This window comes from Apaloderma vittatum, unplaced genomic scaffold, assembly GCF_000703405.1.
Source record: "Apaloderma vittatum isolate BGI_N311 unplaced genomic scaffold, ASM70340v1 scaffold34833, whole genome shotgun sequence".
NCBI lineage: Eukaryota > Metazoa > Chordata > Aves > Trogoniformes > Trogonidae > Apaloderma > Apaloderma vittatum.
Genome location: NW_009710402.1, coordinates 1 through 21,739, shown reverse-complemented (window position 1 = coordinate 21,739; position 21,739 = coordinate 1). Strand labels below are relative to the sequence as shown.

The window sequence follows — 21,739 nt, the reverse complement described above, 5'->3', positions numbered from 1 at the left end:
GGAGCCCTGGCCGTATGATTTTTCCTTTCTGTTGGGGCTGCAGCTCAGGGCTGTATTTTGGTGCTTTTCCCCCACCCCCAGAACGTTCTTCCCCCTCAGAAATGCTTATTGTGTGACTCCCCTTCTCTGGCCTGGTTTGGGGTGAACCCAGCTTTGCCCTAAGCCTACCAGCATCTCCTTGGGCATCCTCCTGCCCTAGCCAGGAGCTTTCCAGGTCCCTTGTTCTTCCCTGCTCCTTTTTCTTTTTCCTTTGCTGCCCTCTATCCCCCAGCCTTGCTCTGCTGCCTGGCACATAAACCCACAATTTGCTGCATAGGCATAAAATACTGTGAACTGCTGCACCTTTTGCACATGGATAGGTCAAAAAGAAGTGTAGCAATTTGCTTGAACATGTGCACGGGCAGTATTAATGCAGATCAGTTGCAAGAAATAACGTAATACAGATTTGCCAACGTATGTATTGCATAAATGCTGACAGGTGCTGACAGAAGTGTGTGCGTAAACATTTAATAGCACTGTTAATTCATAGCACAACAGTTGCTGTTGGCATGGTTGGGAATTTATTATATTTTGCTATTTATTCCTAGTCAGCTTGTTGTCCATCATCCTCCCAGATGGCATGTCTGCCGCGATTCCTTCCTCCTAAAATTTGCATGACGCTTTTCCTGGGAGCGAGGCAGGGTGGCTGATCGCTCAAGTTGTGCATCCAGACTCCAAAGCCGCCTTTCTTGTTCAAAATAAGCCCACTTCATCGTCTGCGAAGAATTCCCCTAATCTCTTTATATCTTAATTGCTCTCTGTGAATAGGGGGAAATAAATATTTCATTCCCTTATAGATGCGTTTCCCTTTTCTGTTTTTCTTTTGTAATCTACTCAGATTGCCGTGCTGAAAACCTGGCCCCGCTGAAGGCAGAGGCGAAACCGCCGCTGATTTCAGTTTGACAAAGAGTCACCTCACCTGACTCTGCCTAAAATTTGGGTATCTGGTCCAAGATAATCATCTAGGCTCCTTTTATAGGCCCTGTCGAAAGATACTGGCACCTCCAGCATCAATTTGCCCTACCCATCCCAGATAGCTATCTTGGGACGGGATGAATAGCCCTCCGCCAGTGCCAATTTCTCTCTCCATCGATGACAGCGGCGGTTGAAAAGTTTGAACTTTAGCTAACTCGTAGGTGGTTGGTTTGGGATTGTGGGTGACAGCGATGGCATCTTGCAAAGTGTTGGCCCCCGCCCCGTCCCTGCCGGAGGTGGGTGCTCCCTTGGGACGTTGACTCGCTGCAACATCGCGAGTATTTAGAGCTGGACTTGTTTCTGCCACAGCCTTGGGTATTCCCCTGTGGACAACACTCAGGTGGCCTTGGCTTGTGCCTTGCTCAGGCATCGCTTGTGACAGATTTCAGAAGCAGCAGCCAGAGGTGTATGTGTGTGCCGGGCAGCGTTTTGCTGGGTCGTGCCAAGGGAAAAACTGAACCGTCGTGCGGGTTTCGGGTTTTGCTTTTCCCAGTGGAAAAAAAATGGACGCTATCAAATGACATGAACGGCTTTCCAAAAATGTTTTCTTTCCAGCAGTGAGCGAGAGAGGAGCGTTTTCTCTATTAATCTCTAAATGTACACAGCAATCAGTCATGTTTCAGGTGTGAGGGGCCGTAAATGCCTCCTCGGGGATCTCAGTGCCTGTCTACTGCTGCTGGTCATCAGAAGCATGGGCGTTCTGAATGAATGAGCATGAAGGAGCCTCTGAGACACGTTCTTGATTATCTTCCCCCAAAACTGAGGGTGCTGCTTAGGAGGTGCCACTAACAAGGATGGACCCTGAGGAGGCGATTGCTTGATGGGATGAGTTCCTTTAATTTCAACCGAACCCCATAGAAATTGCAGTGTGGTCTCCTGGTTGGGGGCGAGGGGGTTGCTGCCAGACCAGGGTGGTCACAGGTGCTGAATTATGGCCCTAAAAAACTTTCTGGGATGCCCTACTAACAAATTAAAGGGGGAGAAGTTTCTTGGCTTTACCAGTCGCCACGTAGGAAAAGTCAACACGGAGAAGAAAATCGAACCTTTGTTCCTCTGAATTGTGAAAATTATTTCCTCTGTGGGTGTAAATTGACAGGGGATATTCTGATTTATCAGGTAAGGGTCTGGTCTAATGCGCAGTAAAAGCTTCATGTTCTGGCTGTGACCCAGGGGTTACTCCTCTGGGTAGTCACACGGGAGGTTTTGCGAGGGGATCAGAAGGCAGGGCTCTTGGGAACCCCAGAAAAAATAAACACAGCCCAAAAAGCTGTGAGAGATTGTGTGACAGCCTCTGGTGAATGAAAAGTGACGGAACACCAGGTTTTTCTCTTTCACAGCCATAAAAACGGGGCTAAGGAGGCTGTCCATTACATCTCTTCTGTGTTATCACTCCCCGTGTTTGACATAGCTCACATGATCTACGAACTGGGGCCTGGATTTGATTTAGCGCTGTTTATTAAGCGAACGGTGCTGACATATTTTAGTGCAACATATAAAATCTAAGGCTTTTTCTTAAGCTGAGGAAATGAGGTTATGTGACATTGATCCAAAATGGAGGGGAGCATTTGAGGTTTCATTTTAACAGACGAGGGAACCGAGGCGAGGGCAAGGCGCTCCTTCTCCTGTCCTGCCTGCCAAGTCCTCTGCAAATGGGGCAGAAACACCAGGTTTTGGTAAAGTCTAGCGCACGTTTAAAACCAGCTGTAAATGGCTTTTGATCATTTTGTCATATGTATGTGTGTGTGTGTGTGTGTGTGTGTGAAGGATTGTAAGAACCAGTTAAAAAATTTAATCGAGGCTGCAAGAAAATCAAAATAACAGGTCTGCTTGAGTTATTCAGCTCATGTCTGGATCTGAAAACAGCTGGACACAAATGTCCTGTGGCTACAGTGAAGGTGCAAGACCTTGTCCCCATTATATCAAAAAGGAAACCGAGGCTAGAGGGTGAGGGAATGACGAGTCTGATATTGCAGGGATTCAATGGTAGAAGAGAGATTGGTCCTCTTGATTTTAGGACCTTATGGAATCCCACCGGTGCTGGAAATGTCAGTTAAGGATAACTGATTAAGGAAATCTAGAGCTTACTGGCACAAAACAGTGATCTGCAGACAGGCAATGACAGGCCATTAATAGACCTAGTAATATGGATTTGCATTAACTGTTTGGAGGTATTTTGTAAGCCCCTTGGCCGCATGTCAAATCACTAAGCTGGTACATTGTTCCGGCATTGGATGGAGTTACTGTTGTTGGTTTGAGTCCAGAGTTGTGGTTGTGCAATCCTACCAAGTCCTTGCTTTTCTCCTGGTTACATTTAGAATGGAGGTCCTTTCCTTCATTTTGATAACAGCTATTAAACTGGGCTGCACCCACTCGGCATCGCCGTGCTTCTCGGAAGTAGGGCAGCGGTTGTGTAACTTCCACTCATCCATCCATACGGAGCAGTTAATTTCCATTATTGAGGTTTCCCAACATCATAACAGAGTTGCATTAATGGGGCTTATCTGTGATAACCAGTGCAAACTAGCGCAGGAAAATCCACGAACAGAGCCAGTCCTGTTTAATTCAGTCTGGTGACTGAACATTACACCATTATACCCGGGGTGTAGCTGCACCATCACTCAGTTTCCTGCTCCTCCCCACACCGGTGCCGTGGTGCTCACGCTCCGCTTGGAGGCCCGCTGGTCGTATTTTGATCTACTGGAGCTGATCACCTCCATCAGTCCCTCTGTGATCTGAGCAGGCTGGGTTGTGGTTTCACCAAATTCCCTCTATTCCCACCATGGCCGTGCAGTTGCCCATTTTCCCTCCTGCCGCCAGCCCAGGAGCTCCCTGGGGCATCTCTCCTTGCCCATCACTCCAGCCACCCCACGAAGAAGGGCTGAAGGAGCTCACACGTTGCCCCATGTAATCTTGCTACTAGCTGACATTTCTCCTCCTCTCATTTATCCCAAATCCCTTCCTTTTCACATCCCTTCATTTCCTCCCGCTCTCGGGTTTTAAGCCTTCTCTTCTGTGACTTACTGCCTAGAACAGCTTCCCTCTGTACTTCTCCCCCCTTCCAAATCCTTCCTTAAACCACAGCCACTTCAGCAAGTCCTCCTTTTCAGAGCCAGTAATCCCCATTTATGCCGTAGCCCACAAACATTATCTGGTGTCATGTCAAGCATGTGTGCAGCCTCTAAGGTAGCCTGGCGAGGTTCCTGAGAGAGAACAGGGCTTCTAAATCCCTTTGAACTGCAATAGGATTTAGGCACCTCATTCTCTTTGGTTTCAAAGTTCTGCTCCTGGTGCAAGGTGTGTGTATCGATCCAGGGAACACACCACGGTACCACTGGACCACGCTGTGTGCATTTTCTATCGAACCATTAATCACTGGAATGTGCGGTGACATGTGAGTTAAGAGCATGTGCCCAATATTAAGATGGGCTGATTTAGACGTGTCTCGTGAGGCTGCTTCTTGCTCAGTTGCTCATTTCCAGATGTGAAGTTTGAGAAAGGCAGGGCTTGCAAGTGCTGTGTCTGCCTTCTGTTAAGGATCCTCCATAGTCAGTACCGATCCCCTTCCGAGTAAGTGGGGTTACTCCCAGTGGTGCCAGCAGCAGCAGGGCTGCAGACACTTTGCTTCTTCGCTACTTGCTGGGAAACAGGTTTCCTATCAGCTGTACCTGCCAAGCAAGTGAAGTCCCTCTGTCCCCGCTGAGGCTGTTGCTGTCAGAACCCTGTACAAAAGGTGACTTTGAGCATCGTGGAAGTGTCAAGAACATTTAATCTACTGTGCTTCTCAAAGGGAAAGCGATCGGGGCTGCGATTTGAGGGGAGAGTAGTGTGGTCATAAAGGGGTTTAGGACAACGATTAGACATGGGTGTGATGATAGGACAGTCGTGTGAGCTGTTTTCTAGCAGGCAGAGCAGAGAGAAGTAGTTCAGGCAATGGTGGGTCTGTTCTTACACCCTCGAGAGACCGGCTGTTCACGCGAGGGCTCCCAGCAGTCTTACACCACGCCGGCTTCTGCTTTTATTAAACTCAGTGATAACACTTCTGGGGGGAGCCTGTCAGGTCCTAAGCCCTTTTGAAAACTTCCAGGCCCCCTCCCCAATTTTTTGATCCATCACATTTGTTCCTGATGCTGTGATTTAATTCCCAGGAGCATCATTAAGAGTAGTCATGATGCAGTCATGAGTAGTCATGATCAGTCCTTCAGGTGAGCTGTGCTAGATTCAACTTAATTAGAAACGCACTTTAAGGGGAGGAAAAAAAAAAAGAAATCTACTTTGTCAATGTTTATCCAGTAGAGTAAAACCGGATTTATGCTCTGCAGGCTTGCTGGTCTCGGCTCCCTCCAGCACACCCAGGTGGGATACATTCTCCTCCATTAACCAGATGAAAGGTAAGAGAAGGGGAAGAGGCTAGTTCTGATCAATTGCCAAAATCATAAAACGCAGTGAGAAAGAAACCTGCTGTAAATTACCCAGTGAGTCCACACCGGAGCTGGGGATTAAACCCAGGTCTGCAAAATTCTGCTCAATTACTGCGAGCATGAGGCCACTTGCATCTGCTGACTCCCTGCTCTGGTGAGAGTGGCAAAATTTGGGCTCGTCAGCAAAGTTTTGCTAAGCGATGCAACACGCGCCAGTCAACGCAGTGAGAAAGAAACCTGCTGTAAATTACCCAGTGAGTCCACACCGGAGCTGGGGATTAAACCCAGGTCTGCAAAATTCTGCTCAATTACTGCGAGCATGAGGCCACTTGCATCTGCTGACTCCCTGCTCTGGTGAGAGTGGCAAAATTTGGGCTCGTCAGCAAAGTTTTGCTAAGCGATGCAACACGCGCCAGTCCTCGAGTGTCTGGGGGGTGGCAGGAGCACGGACCCTCCTGCTGGAGCCCTTAAGAAATCACTCAGCCTGGTTTGCTGCTGGGCAGAATTCCCAGTTTCACCGGGGTTCACTGGCTGCGAGCGGGGCGGTGAAGGAGTGCCTGGTGAGGACGAACGAGGAGGGAGGACAGGCTCGCCATTACGGCAGATCTGGATTTATTTCCCTTCGTTCCTTGCAAGTCAGAATCCATTCTCTTCATTTTCATTCCTTCGTGCTGTGACACCTTTAAAATCCATGGTACATTTAACTTTTTATTTTCATTTAATGCCTTTTAAAGTGATCTAATGCAGACAGATTACAGGCTGCAAGGGTTCCTCTCCTTTGGTGGAAATATCCTGTTTCATGAAATACTGCAAGACAGATTGGCCACTCCATGTGTTCAAAAAAGAAAGACATACTAAGTTTAGATGCTATGGCAGTAAAACTTTATAGGCTTATCAATTTTAGACTCTCCTGAAGTTTTCAAATCCTTTTGCCAATGTAGCTAACTATCCTAGCTGTAAAATCAGGAATAGTTGTTACATTTGCAGTACTTAATGCAGATCTATGTAAATTGCTAGAGGAGGGAGCAGAGAACAGTTTCATCTTAAAATATAATTTGGACTGTTCTCATCTTTTTCTTCTAAAGGCTGTTTTGATAATTTGTTGCCACCTCCCAGTTTTCAAACATTTGAAGTCTCTCAAAAAAGTTCTGATACTTTTAAAGATAAGGATCAAGTTTTATGTATTTTTGTCTCTTAGTTCTCAAGCTTTTGACTTTCAGGTTTGCAAACTTCTTCCCCTATCAAAGGGCTTTAACACTTTTTCCTTTTTTTTAATTTCTAAATGAAAATTGACTTTCTTGTTTGATAATGTGACTGAAGGAGCCAAGACTTTTAAGAAAAATGCCAAATACCTATGGGAATTTGCAACTTTATTATTAATAATGGGCGCCTCTCACTCCTCTTCAAGCCTCCTGAGAGTTTGATGTTTCATCTAAATCCACCCAGATTCTTGTGATCTTTAAAGGTGGGGAGACAGTGGAAAAGTACTTCCTTGGGAGAAGAACTGATTACAGAGCTGATTCCAGTTTCTAGTTCGAACCTCTTTAAACATCAAATGTTTTCAAGTCTAAGGTTTGGGTGCTTGCAATCTTGTTTTTTTCCCCCACTCCTTTTTTCTTTGCTCTTAGACTGAAGAATTTGATTTAAGATTATATGCCTGAAAAAATAAAGCATTTAATTTACATTTTACAAGGCAGTTATTGCAAGTTAATTAAATATCAATTGAGTGTTATAGGCCATATTAAGATTTATTAATAATCCAGCAGATAAATCTCCTCGGAATTCAATTAAACGAAAATCACATAAAAATATATGTGCAATTTTATTCATACAATGCATAAAACTTGTGAATTACAGTGCAGCTTTGTGCAGTAAGTTGATGAATGGGAATTAATTGCTGAAATAGAGGGGAAAAAAATCAATTTAAACTTCCTGTAGCAGACATAAGCATGGTAAACTTCTCCCAGATGCTGAGTTTGTGGCTGCTGTGTGGCTGGTAAGATCTCTGGGAATGGGGAAGGCTCAGTCGAGGGCTTTGGGAGTGTTTGTAGCGATGGGCATCAATGACTTTTGCTTCTTTAGATCTCTCGTTTGTAGGAGGGACGGTGACAGTGACGCTGCCAGCCGGGCTGTCTGCAAACTCAGGAGCACGTGGGCGTGTTGGGCTTTAACCGGGATTAGCGAGTGGATCTCAGCCCATTTGGGGGGAAAAGCAAAGCTTCCGACGTCGGAGATGAGGTTCAGGAGACGGACTTGGAAAATATCTTTCCAATATTTGCAGACCAATGGAGGCCTGGCGTGCTGCCATCTGTTCCCCGCACATCCTGTGTTAAATACTGTCAATATGAGATTATGTTCCAATTACAGTACCAGACTGACTGGTTTAACTCCTACCATGAATCTATTTTCCTTTATTACTATGCACTGACTCTGTGACTGATGTACCAGACACCAAAAGAGATGGTCTCTGCCTGGAGGGCTTTGTCTAAAAGAAACGTGCCGGGAGGAGACAGAACCCAGCAGAAAACGCAGACGAATGAGTAACTCGGTTGAGATTTTCTTTTTTAATTTGGGGATTCTTTGCTGGGTTGTGTGTTTGGCTTGAGTTTTAATATTACTAAACTCGCTTCCTTCAGACATTGCACAAGAACAGAGACTTCCCCAGAAACTCGAACAGGGTTAGGCATGTGGCTCTTTGAAGTGTGTGTGTGTGTGTGTGTTTGGGGGGGGTGGTGAACGCTCAGTGCACACGTGGGAACGCTGGAGGATGGAAAGCGAAGGGAGAATCACACTCTGACTCGGGCAACGACTCCGGCAGACGGCACGGCTCGTGCTGGGGAGGTTTAAAATATCTCAGGTGTCTTTGTGTCAATGCACTTCTTGCTCATCCTCCCTGCTCCTCCAGTAGAGAACGCACGCATCTGTCTCCTCTGTGCTTCATCTCTGCTTCTCCCTGCAATAGTTGTCAGGGATATTAGCATTAAATACTTACTGCCTGGCTTAACTAAGGGGTAAGATAGGATTTAATTTGTATGGCTGAAATCCAATTATATAATGGAGCCCCTGGGGGAAGCAGTTATACCTGCTGAATCTCTTGGATGAGTAATTGTGCACAAAGGCTCCTCTCCAGAAGTAGAAACAGATCTGAAATATTTTTCTTTTTTCTCTCTGTCTCTTTTTTTTGTTGTTTCCCTTTTGCTGCTGCTGTTACATAATAGGGCTGAGACCCTGAAAAGAAAAGCCAATGACAACCCAGTGCAGTAGAAAGAATTAAAGCATTGCCAGGAGAAAACAGGTTATAATCTGATAAAATCAAGTACCTAAGAGGAAGTCTGCAGCAGCGCTAGCTTGGAGGAGCCAAAATGCAGGGCAGCCAAAGGAAGCTTACTCATCTTTTTAGAAAATAGCACAGAGGCTTTGCTGTCTGACTTCCCTCCCCTTCTACCATGTGCAGGGAAAGGGAATCCTCTACTTGCTTTTGTCAAAGCTCGAGAGGTGGGTAGTTGTAAAAAAAAACAAGCAGCCAACTAATTCCCATACTTCTGAACGAGCCTCCACTTAACTACCTTTACAAATCCCTGCTCCTTATCCTGCATGTCATCTGCATCCTGATAATCAACAAAATCATAAGTGACGGTGAGCAGGACAGCAACAAAAGCATGACGAGGTTCCCAGGATGGTTTCGGAAAGCAGGCAAGCTTATAAAGCATCAATCTCCAGGTTCCTCTTGGGCCTTGACAAGTGTGCCGATACCCTCAGCACCTCCAAACCCCGCAAAGGAGGATACCAAGGGACTGAACGCAACAGCTATTGTGCTCAGACAAGGTTTCTCAAAGGGCAGAGAGCCATATCTAATTCTATTTGTAAAAAGAGAAAGAAAACTTTATTATTTTCTAACGAGTTCCAAGTGGAAAAAATTATTTCCTTGGTCTTGGCGGTTCCGTGAGTACCCGAAAATGAACCGATGCATGCAGCAAGCCGGGTGAAACCCAGCACCCCCAGTGCCCCGGACTGGGACAATCCGGGTGGGCAGAGCCCGTCCCTCAGTCTCCTTGTCCGTCTTTCAATTCTGTGGAAAAAAGGGCTAAAGCAAAGCTTGTGCCCCGCTCTCGGTCAGGGTGGGAAGAGACCAGTCGCACAGACCGGCAGCTCCACCCAGCGGCCCATTTTTTAACCCCTTTTTCTTCCTACTATTTTTTTTTCCTTTTTTTCCCCCTTTTTATTTTTTTCCCTTTTTTTTCTTTTTTTGGCAATATAAAAACCAAACCACATTAAAACTGGTCAACATGATAGCGCTGCGGCAATGATCTGGTCACACGTGTGAAGAATTGGGTGTATGCTTATTTCTTTGTCAAATCTCAGCAAGCTGTCACCTACCATTTGAATAACGGCAAAGAACTGCTACGAGAACTCAGGGTGAAACAGAAAATGCAGCAATCTTCTTACTCCATTTCTTAAATACCTCCCACAATGGTAGTAGAAAAAAAAAATAGGGAACTGATAAATTACACACTTTGCCTTCCCAAATTCTTCATGAATAGATTGTAGTGGCTTTCCCCGAATTTATTTGTTATATGAAATGATTAATGAATTATCGGAGCAAATGATTTTTGATTTATAAGCTCATTAATAAGCTGATTTATAAGTGAACATGAACTTCGGTGAAGATACCTTGGCAGCTCACATCATACTGCTTCACCTTCCTTCTTGGGTAATTCCTGTGACTAACAAGGAATGAATTTTGATCATTTCTATGCTGAAACTTGCTTTTTCCAGCAGTATTAGGGCACTTGTAATTAAAATCAGCTTTTATTTGTGCATGTGCACATTTTTACTGTTGGAAAACGCGAGTGACGGGTACATAATCACAGAACACAGGAATGTGATACCAACAGAATTATTTTAACACTTGAGCCAGTACTTGAACCAGGAATAAAAATATTCCTCCAAGCTCAAGGGAAAACTGAAATCTCTGCTGTGCTCAGTGTAGGTTTACCTGTGCATCTTAAAAAGAGAGGAGCTGATGAAGAGATACAAACCACAACTTTTGTTGTGAATCTTCTGGAAGCGCCTGCCCTGTCCGTGTTAGGAAACTATCATCTGTGAAATACTGCCCCTGGATGGACCGTGGAGCCCCGGTGCCATGGAACGAGTGGAAATGACCTCTCCCTTCTGAAATGCAGACATTATTTTGCATAAACACGGCCCCAAAGGCTTGCACTTCAGGTTGCTGTTTGCCACTGCAGCAGCCAAACATGGGCTTTGTTTTGCTGTGAGGTAAGAGATTTTGGGTTACAAACTGTATGAAACCCAGCTCTAAGCTTGTAGACATCACTTATCCATCCACCTGGTTAGAAAAATAAGTCAGTCGATACATTATTAGCACAGGAGATTGCAAGTTTCCTTTTATAGAGACAATATTTTAACAGAAATGTAATATTCCACACGTTAAGAATAACAGGAAGCATCTTGAGACAGATAGCTCTGGAAAAGGGAATTTTATTAAGCCCTAAAACAGAGGAAAGAACTTGCTGGGCTTTCCTTGTCTACCCCAAAAAAATCACTGAAGACCTCTTGAGTGCAGTGAGCCAGGTACAGCCATCCCACCGACTGCCCGAGACCGTGGCAAGGGAGAGCTCCGTCTACTGGGTATGGAAAGAGGTGAAGGCTCATCAGGCTGTGCAACAAACCTCGTTAGCTAATTTTAATCCAACAGGTGCTTGCTGTGCACCATCCTTCACCCCAACCTGTCTCTTTGCTCCGGCGAGGGGTCCCCATGCGGTGGTGGCACGGCGGGAATGAGGGAGGCCAGCAAGCACCATGTCTGCGTGCACGGAGATGGTGTGATGAGCTCTCTCCTTACCCCAGATATGCTCCTTAGTTCTTCTTTTCATGAGGTTGAGGGGGCTCCAGGTTCCTGACAGCTGCTTTCAAGCCCTGTGCAGTTCTGCGCTTGCTCTCTTCCCAGGGGAAGAGGGGTTTGTACCCGAAATGCCTCGAGGCTTTGTCTGTCTCGTAGGAGAAGGTGGTGACTATCGTGTTGAGCAAAGGCAAGTTTAGGAAAGGCCGTGGCTTCCAGAAAGGGTACAGGATGACCGTGATAAACCTGTGCAGTTGTATCACCAGCCACATCTTCCAGTAAGGGATGTGTGAGCCTAGTGTCACTGCTGGGTCCATAGAGGACAACAGCTGATACCTGACCAGAAAACCTTTCCTTGCTGGAGTGTCATCATAGCAATAATACACTTGGCCTGCCAGCAAGTCTGGTTTCAGCTGCAAGTTCCTTGCCGCAAGAACGTGCATCCACGCAACATTCCCTGGAGAAATAAGAGGGGGAGAGAAACAGGTGTTGAGGAGGAGCTAAATTTTCCTGTTTGCTATGGAATGAGTACCTTGGATTTGCTGGCTTCAGCGCTGAGAAGCGGGAAAAGCACTTCTCACGTTCCTCAGCTGTACTCTAGAGAGGCTGAGTAGTTAATCCAAACCGCCAAGATCCCGTAAACCTTTGGTCTCCCCTTTGAGCCGGACAATTAATGTGCCTTGTGATGCTGGTTCATGTGAAGCGAAAGGGCAGTGTTTTTGTAGGGGGATGAATGGGAGGCAGCGCTCAGGGGCTTTGTTCCTGGCTCTGCTGTGAGCTTTTGAAGGAGTCACTTGATTTATCTAGGCCTGATTCTTCCCTAACAGCATTTTCAAACCACTGTTATCTGCACTTTCGGGAAAAGACATATAGACGTGCTGCACAGAAATAACTAAAACCCCGCATGATTTAATGGTGAGTTATGCTCCCTTGAAATGCATTCAGCACAACAAACTCTTTCTGTAGATTTTGTGAGCAGTTGCTTGTGCTTGCTGAAATCAGTTACGTAGTACAGCCTTTTTGCAAGGAATTTTATGAGTAGTGTTAGTTCCATTTCTTCTAATGAAGAGGATATTGTCTTTTCAAACCAAGGATGTTTTAAAAATACTGCCTGAATTTCTCCCTGTCCCCCAATATACCCCTTGAAATGTTTACTCTATCCTCTTTTCCAATGACTTTTTTTTTTCCCATTTTCTAAGCAAATTTTCCCTATGTTGAGAGGAGGAAAAAAACCAGTAGGAAAAAAACCCAACAGAATTTAAACAACTGTTATAAAAATTCTTTTCATCCATCTAACTTTCCTGGCTATAAAACTATTTGTGCTCATTCCCCATTTTTACGTCTCTGTCTTGGAAAGATGATGGTCAGTCCGATTTGTGACTAAAGAAGCCCAGTAGCACCGCATGCAAAGAGATCAAGCATTCGCTCACCCACGTAGGTGTAATTACGCTCCGTGTTTTCAGGCTCCAGGTAGTTCAACACCCCATTCCTGGCCTTGGCAAGCATGTACAACTCTTGAAGAAACGTTGCTTTCTCCCCATACACGGTGTTCGCACGGATGACGCAAGTTGTGAGTTTACCGCCGTTGCTCAGCTGTAAAATTGGGGAGGGGTGTTAGTGAGTGATGGATTCAGAGATGAAATCTTCAGCGGTGATGTTGGGTTTGCCAGGTAAACCCAAAACCTGGGCATAATTGTGCTACAGGAGTCAACATTTGGAGACATGCTCCGGACACTTAGGGGCTGATTTGAATCCCTAAAAGTGCAAAGAGCTGCTCAGTTTGATTTATTCCTTTTTATTTTTTATTTTTTTTCCTAGCACACCTGCACCAGTGTGGTGCTCGCTGGGAGGTGTTGGGTGGAGGGTGCTAGTGGCATTAACTCCTCTGCAGCTGTGATGTGTAAAGGAGTATCTGCGACAACCAAAACCAGGTATCAGGGGATGCCGGCTAAGCTGACGGGCTTCACACTGTAATTGGGAGAGAGGGATGCTCCAGGCAGTGATTTAGGACACAAGTCTCATTTTTGTATTCTGTTTGATTTAGGACACAAGTCTCATCTTTACATTCTGTTTCATCCTCTAGAAGAACTGATCTGCCTGCTGACCGTACTGGGAGTCTTCAAAGACAAGGCAGCTAACTTAGGTAGGTGGATGTCTCTGTGTACACTAATATTTTTGATTCTTAAATCACTCGGGCACATCTGAAATTTACACCTTTGTGCAGTATGAACTCGATGAACCTGGTTTCTTAGGCCCTGATTTAACACAGCTCATTCCTGCAGTGAAAGCAGAGGCTCCAAGGGCAGCATCCCTGGATCTTGCGAGGGTTTGGCAGCACCCTGGGGATGCGGGAATCAGGCTTTGGAAGCTCAGGCCAACGTGGTTTGGGCATCGGGTCAAGGCAGTGGTTGGATACACCAACCGCTTTGGGGTCTTTCTAACCATCTCTCTCCTTCTGTGATGCCAGGGGTGCCACCACTGTCTTTTGTACCTTTTTTCCATTGGCTTCAAGTACAAGTTTTTCTGCCATGGCCTTTGTCTTCCCATAAGGCAGCTCCACTTCCCCGCTGTATTTAGTGTCCTCGTTTCCTCTGAAATAGATCATGAGGTACAGTGAGTGACCGTGGGGTAGAGCGTGAGGCTTGGAGATGTTTGTCACGATGTGATGTCCTCTGCAGTCCCTGCCCTCCAGGGACTTAGCACGGGCTGTGAGTTACAGGAATCTGAGATCCTTGCTACAGTTTGGGAGAAATGAGACCTCAAGAAATACCGGGAGGTTCTAGGTCTTCACAGGCAGGTTTGCACGAGGGTAGTGGTTTGGTTTCCGAGAGCTGGATTTGGTTTTGTCTAATAGTGAGATTGAACCAAATAATATTATAATAATAATATAGGCAAACTGGAAAGCACTGGAGTTACCTTTTTAAGCAACTCGCAAGTGGCTGAACAAGGTGGAAAGAGCACAAGAAAACACAGGGCAGGAAAATGGGAGTAATCCTACTATGTTTTTTTGTTAGAGGTAGACAAAAGCGTCTCATGAGCCGCAGACTAAAAGGAGAAGCCGCTGCTTAATTTTCTCAGCAGAGCTGATTAGAGTTGGGAGACATTTGTTGGTGGTGGGATAAGGCTGCTGGCGATCTCCTGGAGGGCACGGAACCAGCGGGTATGTGCTGGGATAATTCCTTCATCTCCCCCAGCAAATTACACTCAAGGAGATGAGCAAAGAATTGGACCCATGATTAAGGGCAAGCAGGGCTTGCAGCCGGGCTGGGGACACTTGGTTGTCACTATGGAAGAGAACCTGCTCCTCAGCCTCCTGAATTGCAACTGCAAGAAGGAAAGCCCACAGCATCTAACATGTAACCAGCCTCACAGGCCCTCAACTCATTCCAAGGAGAACCAAGAAAGCAGCTCTGTTCCCCACCAAGGCGCTAGTGTTTTGTCCAGATGAACACCAGCCCATTGCAGGGTTCAGTTAAGTAGGTTCCGTGGACTCAGGAGGAGCTGGGGAGCGAAGAAACTTTCTCTGAATCGTTGGGAAGGACCGTCCATGAATATCATGCAGCCACTTGCTCCCCTGCTGCCATGACTAGCACGGATAGGCTCTGCATCCCTCCGTCCTTCACATTTTTATCATAGAATTATCATAGAATGGCCTAGACTGGAAGGGACCTTAGAGATCATTTTAATCCAGCCTCTCTATTGCCAGGGACATCACCTCTTGACTAGATCGGGCAACACATGGGGACTGAACGGGAATCGAACCCGTGACCTTGACATTGTTAGCACCACACTCAACTTACTGAGCTAACCAGCACCCTTAAATCACTTTCCTCTATATTTTGCTCTCCCAGAGAAGTTCACCCTAGGCAAACACCAGGCTTGGGGTAACCCCCACAGCGCAATGAAGCTCAAAGAGAAGAGGGTGTAGTGAGGCGGGGGTTGGTCTGTTCTCCCCAGTGGAGAGTGACAGGACAAGGGGAAATGGATCTAAATTGCACCAGGGGAGGTTCAGGTTGGATATTAGGAAGAATTTCTACACTGAAAGGGCTGTCAGCCATTGAACAGGCTGCCCAGGGAGGGGGTTGAGTCAATGTCCCTGGAGGTGTTTACAGGAAGGGTGTTTTTTTTGTGTTGGGGGAATCGTTTAGTGGGTTGATAGGGCTGGGACAAAGGGTGGACTCGATGATCTTCTAAGTCTCTTCCAGCTGGTACAGTTCTACAATTCTATGATTCTGTGATTCCTTTTGCCAATGGGGCTGGGCTGCAGCTCCTGGAAGGGTTAAGCAGCCCGTGACGAGCTCATGTAGCAGATCTGCAGCAGAGGACTTCTTGTCTAACGCGGGGCCTCGGGAGAGCAGGCTCTGACTCAGGCTCCCGGTTTGACCTTGGGCAACTTGCTTACTCCTCTCCCTGCTCAGATCTCCACGTGTAAAACATGGATAATGCTGTTGCCTTTCTCTTGCCTGTTTGGCAGCCTGGTATCTCGTGTGTCAGATATCCCGGCTGAGATCAGGGCCAACTCATGCTACAGCAAAGGAGATAAATCAGGAGCATCAGAAACGCAGGCTCCTCGCACACCCTGGGCTTTTATCACAAAACTCTCCTCCCTTTCCCCATGTTTACGAGTGATGAGCAAGGGACAAACCAGAAAACAAGCAAGACAAAAGATTGATTGTGCATGGTTTGTTAAAAGCCTGGGAGAGGCCCGAAAAAATTCAGGGGGTTATCTAAAAGTTCTAGATTTAATTGCTTGCTTTTTTTTTTTTTTTAAATCCAAATTTATTTTTTGCCTTTTGCAAAGCTTTTTAAAAGCAGCAGCTTCACAAAGGGGCAAACCTGCCTGCTGCTCCTGGGCTGCAGAGCTCTGCTCGTGTCTGCCTTCCCCCACCCCTTCTGAAGCTCGGTAGTAACAAAGAGCTCAGCATAATGCTCTGGCTTTTCAAAACGATCACAGATAACCGAACGCTAATAAGACTGGAGCAGCATTGTCAGAAGGTATCTCAGCAGTGGCTGTCTCAAAGGGATTGAGACTGACAGAGGCATTTTCTATTATTGTCGGATGCTGAGGTGTGAGCATTATCCCCGCACCCATCACCCTGTCCGGAGACTAATCATGCTTTGTCTGTGTCAATTCCCAAGCACGTAAAAGTGAGTTAAATAAAATTATACGAGGAATGATGGATAAGGGGGAACGGAGAAAAAGAGAAAGGCAGGCAGGATCATGGACTGCACGGGAGAAGAGCAGAACAGATTGGGTGGGGATAGGGGGAGATGAGAGGAGGAGGAGGAAGGGGAAAGCTCGTCACCTGTGCTTTCAGTCTGGAAAGCAGAGCCATGTTACATTATCTTGTAGTTGTCGCTGGGCTCCCTGCTGAGACAGGGGGTGTAATTTTTGACTGAGGGGGCTGAGCCTTCTCTGATTTTGCATTATGTAATTCCCTTAGTTTAAATTCAAAATCACTGGAGACTGAGGACCACTCTCTCAGGCTTTCTCCCAGCATCACGGGAGAACCTGTGTGGGTTCTGCAAAACGAGTTAAAGACTCTAAGTGGTGGGTTTATTCGCATTTGTTGTGGGCAGGGGCTGCTGGGAGTTGATGCGCAGAGGATGTTCATGTGTAGTTCTATGAGCATCAGCCTTGATGGGTTTTTGCTTGCACTCTTTGGTGCCATCATTGCAAGCTGAAAGACAGTCCTCGCAAGCAAGATTTGGGGTAGGATTTTTCAAGACATTTATTCACATCTATCTCTTAAGTCACAGGACTGAAATACTTACAAGGCTGCACCTGTATTAACATTCATTTTTAGAAATTATTTAGATACACTAGGGACACAGAGCCTCTAGTGCCCATGGCCCCAAGTGGATTGAGGTTTGTTGCTCTCATGGATATTTTTTTCATAAGCCAGACATCCATTCTACAGATTTGAGTGCTTAAACACTTTTCAAAACAACTTGATGATGCCTTAGCTTACTTGTAAGTATGAAATTTAAGCTTGTAAGTAAATTTAAGTTATGTCCTAAGTAGACTTTCGTAGCTGGGCTCAGATTTCTAGAGCCAAATGACTGAAGCCAGCTGTGCCTAGACTCGCTGCCTATGGAGATAGAACTTGACGTTGAGCCAGTTCCCCCTGCACACAAGTTTCCACGGTTTGAGCAGGCTGTATGGCTACAACCATGCTGGAAATCAGGGAAGTGTGTCTTCCAATGGTACATGTCAGACCGCAGCTGTCGCTACTTGACTTCGAATTGAACCTAAAACTTCAGCTCCTGGTCTTCAGAAGTATCAGCCCTGCTCTCAGCATGCAAGTACTTGTGTCCCAGGAATACAAAAGCTACCCAGCTGCTGAGTGCTGAGCAGGAGCCGATGGTGGAAGTCAGTTCCAGGTATCAAATATATATAAGCAAAAAAACCCCAAATTGTAATTTTGACCACTGTCTTTATATTGCTCCAAATCCCACCTTTGCTGCAGGAGCTGCTGCTTCTTCTGCCTCTGTGGGTCGGTCCCACAGGAGCCACATACCAAACAGATGCGTTGAGCATAATGTCCAAAAGGTAAAGTCCAGGACTTAGCCCTTGTAACCATATTGCAGGGAAAAAGGATTTTGAGGGATAGAAGGGTGCAATTACAGTCAGACCCAGGTTACAGAAGGTCACAGAAGAGTGTAAATACATGTGAATACTGCAGGACAACTTCACACCCAATGTGTCTGTCCCCTAAGACTGTGTGGCCAACTAACTGTCTTCTGAGACAGGGCTAAAATAGTATATTTGACCACTACAGGCTTGTTAACAATTCACTATGGGGCTGAAAAAGAGAAGGGAGAATGGGTTGGTAAAAGTAGAGCATCACCTGCCGTTTAGATTGACTCAGTGTGAGCGGAGGACGAAAACTGACCCAAGAGCAGGATACAGCTGGACTGCATCACAAACGTCAAGTGCCTGAGACCTTGTTTGAAACTGATTTTAGGGCTTAGAGGAGCACTGCTGTACATAAGGGAGACAGCCTGGAGGTGCTGTTGGGTCCTACATGCCGCAGCCAACTCTTTCATATCATTGGTGCCCAGCACTGGTCAAGTTTAGGCTGGGAGGATATGTTGTTCCTGGAAGTGAAGAGCATTGAAGAAGGATTTTCAAGAAAGAGAAGGGGAGTAGACAGAAAGGGGAGGATGTCTTCTCCTTCTCCATCTGGTTCCAGTTTCATTACTGTTCAACCAGAAATCCAGAATGGTGGAGAGGTCTTGCTTAGCCTTACCTGAACATGGGCTCATGGGCTGTGTTGGGTCCCACCGCAGCAATAGAGCTTGTGTAGACCACAAAGGGGATGTTCAGGACACAGCAGGCCCTTAACACATTTTCAGTACCTGTGGGACAGATTGGGAAGGAGGAACATTAACCACCTTGCCTCAATTCCTGTTGTGCAAATCAAAAGTGCTTTCCAGGTTTGGGAGTCTGCCGTGGAACAGACCCATCTTCTTTATGGTGGTTGTAAAGATGTAAAGACACAGGTCAAGGCTACAGTTCCTCACACATGCTTGCGCGGGAATAGATGGTTTATAACTTGAGAGTAGCAGTTAGAGCTACAGCTATAATTTGCCTTAACCTTTATGGCTATTGACAACTGCCTTAACTTGGACTTAGTAGTTGCTAACAAAAAGGAAGCTGGCAGCTTGGCAGAGCAAAACTCCATATTGTCCATCTTTTTTGATTCATGGGCAGACTGTCCAATGGTGAATTACAGCCTCCTGGCAAAAGGAATGGTGCTTGAGTTGCATATATTGCTCTGCACAATTTCTACAGGACAACTGTAGGGTGAAACCCATCACAACAGCCTCTTGACAGCTGCAGAATTTTTAAACGAAACAGCCGGGGCAACTTGCGAGCCCACGTGAAACCCAGATGAATCTGAAGCGTGGTTTCATTTAAGAAAGGTTGTTCTGGCTGTGCTTGTGGGTCAACATGGTTTTTGTTTGGCTGTTTTCTGGGGTTTGGAGGTAAGGGGTCGGTTTAAATGATTTGCGACTCTTCCAGGGGTGTTTTTTGCGTTTGTTGTGATTTTGATTCGAGTTGATTCCACGGGAACCGCAATGACAACAGCATAACCATGGCTGCAGACTGAGGGCCTTCAAATCTGATAAGGCAGATCTGAAAGGAAGCTGCTCGTAGGGTTGGTTTCCTGAAATCTCCATACTATTTATACCCAGCTAATCAGGCTCTGCCCTTGAGCCTTGCTGCAGATCTTGTGCGGGGAGGGCTTGCAAGTTCTCTGTTCTCTTTGTTGTTAAGGGCATAGTCTGAAATTACCAAGGAAATCTTGAGTTTAGGATAATTTCAGAAGGATCTGAAGATCTGGTGGAAAAGAATTAATTTACTTCTCCATGAGCCTATCACAATATGTAAAGTTAAGTGTGAATCCTTGTTGAGAAACATCACTGGAAACAGCTGAGTTAAAATCCATTCAGCTTAACAAAAAGCAGATTAAAAAGTCTTTAAGTGACTAGATGGGAAAAATAATTCTTGTAGGAAAAGGCTTTTCAATCTAGTCAACAAGGCTATAACAGGATTCGGCAGCCAGTGGTTGAAAGAGAGGAGAAAAATCAACGCAGAAGATCAACGTGAATTTTTGCCAGAAATGGTAATTAACCATGGCTGCACCAATACTCTTCAGCGTTGCTGAAAGACGTGATAGATAGCCCATTAACTTGAAGTCCCTAATTCTAGACAAAAAGTCTTTTGAAAAGGCGTAGTCCGATTTAACCACAAATTATTGGGCTTAAAGCAGGAACGGCATGAATTTCTGTGGCCAGAAGTACACAGAGGAGTCAGTCAGAGGATTATATAGCTGACCTGTCCTGACCCCGTGGTTTGTTTTCTTTCATGAATTCTACGGCAGGTATCAAGTAGACTTCATGTATATTCTTTTACCTGCTGTGATTAGTCTAGAAAACTTCTGACTAATCTCTCAATTCAAGATTTTTGAGAAGTCCCAGGGAGGACTTATTTTGGGAGCCTCGTTTTTGGGAGGTCTGCATGAAGCCATCCAAGGGGAGGCGAGAAATGCAGACTGGTTTGGCTGAAAATAAGGGTCAAACTTCTCGAAGAAGCACTTGGTCACTCGTCACGTTGGAAAAAACTTTGCATGTGTGGTTTTTCCGGGAATGTCGCAAACATCTGCAAGAGGTTTGGTTTGCTGGAGAGGGGAGTTGGCCGAAGTTGGCTGCTATCTGTAAAAGCTCACTGCACTCAAGTACCTTGCTCTCAGCAAGCAGACAATGAAGAGGAAGATCTCACGAAGCCATTAAAAGGCAGCAGGAACCCTCAGGCTCTGAATATTTTCAGTGTACACGCACAAAACAGGCTCTTAAAAGCATCTGGTTTTAAAAACAACTACAGCAATGAAAAGAAGGATGGAATTTAAATGTTGCCCTTGAATGTACCAGCAAATAGTAGGAGCCCTAAGCAGTAATTGAGTTTGAGAAATATATATATGTAAGTATATATAAAATTTCTTCCTTGTGGTTAACAACTATTTTAGTAGCTAGTAGCCTGAGGTGCCATTGGAATTGCTGCTGTAATAGGGATTTCATTATTTTTATAGCCTGTGCTTATTTCCTAGATTTATGAACAAATTTTCTTTAAGCAGATCCTGCACGCAACATGAAATTGGCTCCTGCTGACAGGAAGAACATGTTGCCGCGCTCTCAGTTATGCGTGGCTTGTAGGTACAGAATAGTTGCAACCTCTGACTATAACTAAAACATCATCTCTCCCTTACAGTGTGGATGCATCTCAACTGGAATAGTCTGGTTCCTGTATATCTCATAGGGCTTTTTTGCTCTGGAGGGGAGGACTGGGTTATGGATCAGTTTGAACACTTGAACATCCATAAATCCATGGGCCCTGATGGGATGCACCCGCGGGTGCTGAGGGAGCTGGCAGAAGTCATTGCTAGGCCCCTCTCCATCATCTTTGGTAAGTCATGGACAGCAGGTGAGGTGCCTGAAGACTGGAGGAAAGCAAATGTCACTCCAGTTTATAAGAAGGGCAGGAAGGATGACCTGGGTAACTACAGATCGGTCAGCCTCATCTCCATCCCTGGAAAGGTGATGGAACATCTTATCCTTGGCACTGTCTCTGGGTATATCAAGGATAAGAAGGTTATTAGGAGCAGTCAGCATGGCTTTGCCAAGGGGAAGTCACATTTGACCAGCCTGATAACCTGTTATGAAGACATAACCAGGCGGTTGGATGGTGGCCATGCAGTGGATGTGGTCTGACTGGATATCAGCACGGCATTTGACACCTTCTCCCACAGCATCCTCATGGGTGAACTGAGGCAGTGTGGTCTGGATGACCAAGTAGTGAGGTGGGTCGGGAACTGGTTGAAGGGAAGAAGTCAGAGAGTTGTGGGCCATGGAGCAGAGTCCAGCTGGGGGCCTGTGTCTAGTG

General features: G+C 45.9%; 1 protein-coding gene across 1 annotated transcript; it reads right to left on the bottom strand.

The window, feature by feature from the left end:
- Positions 1-11,309: 11,309 nt before the first annotated feature.
- Positions 11,310-18,654, bottom strand: LOC104272328 (3 beta-hydroxysteroid dehydrogenase type 7-like; the record flags this gene model as incomplete). Its single annotated transcript, XM_009867291.1, has 4 exons — positions 11,310-11,749; positions 12,723-12,885; positions 13,784-13,883; positions 18,546-18,654. Coding segments are annotated over 4 exons (812 nt in total), but the record flags the coding sequence as incomplete, so codon positions are not given.
- Between the last annotated feature and the right edge of the window lie 3,085 nt (positions 18,655-21,739).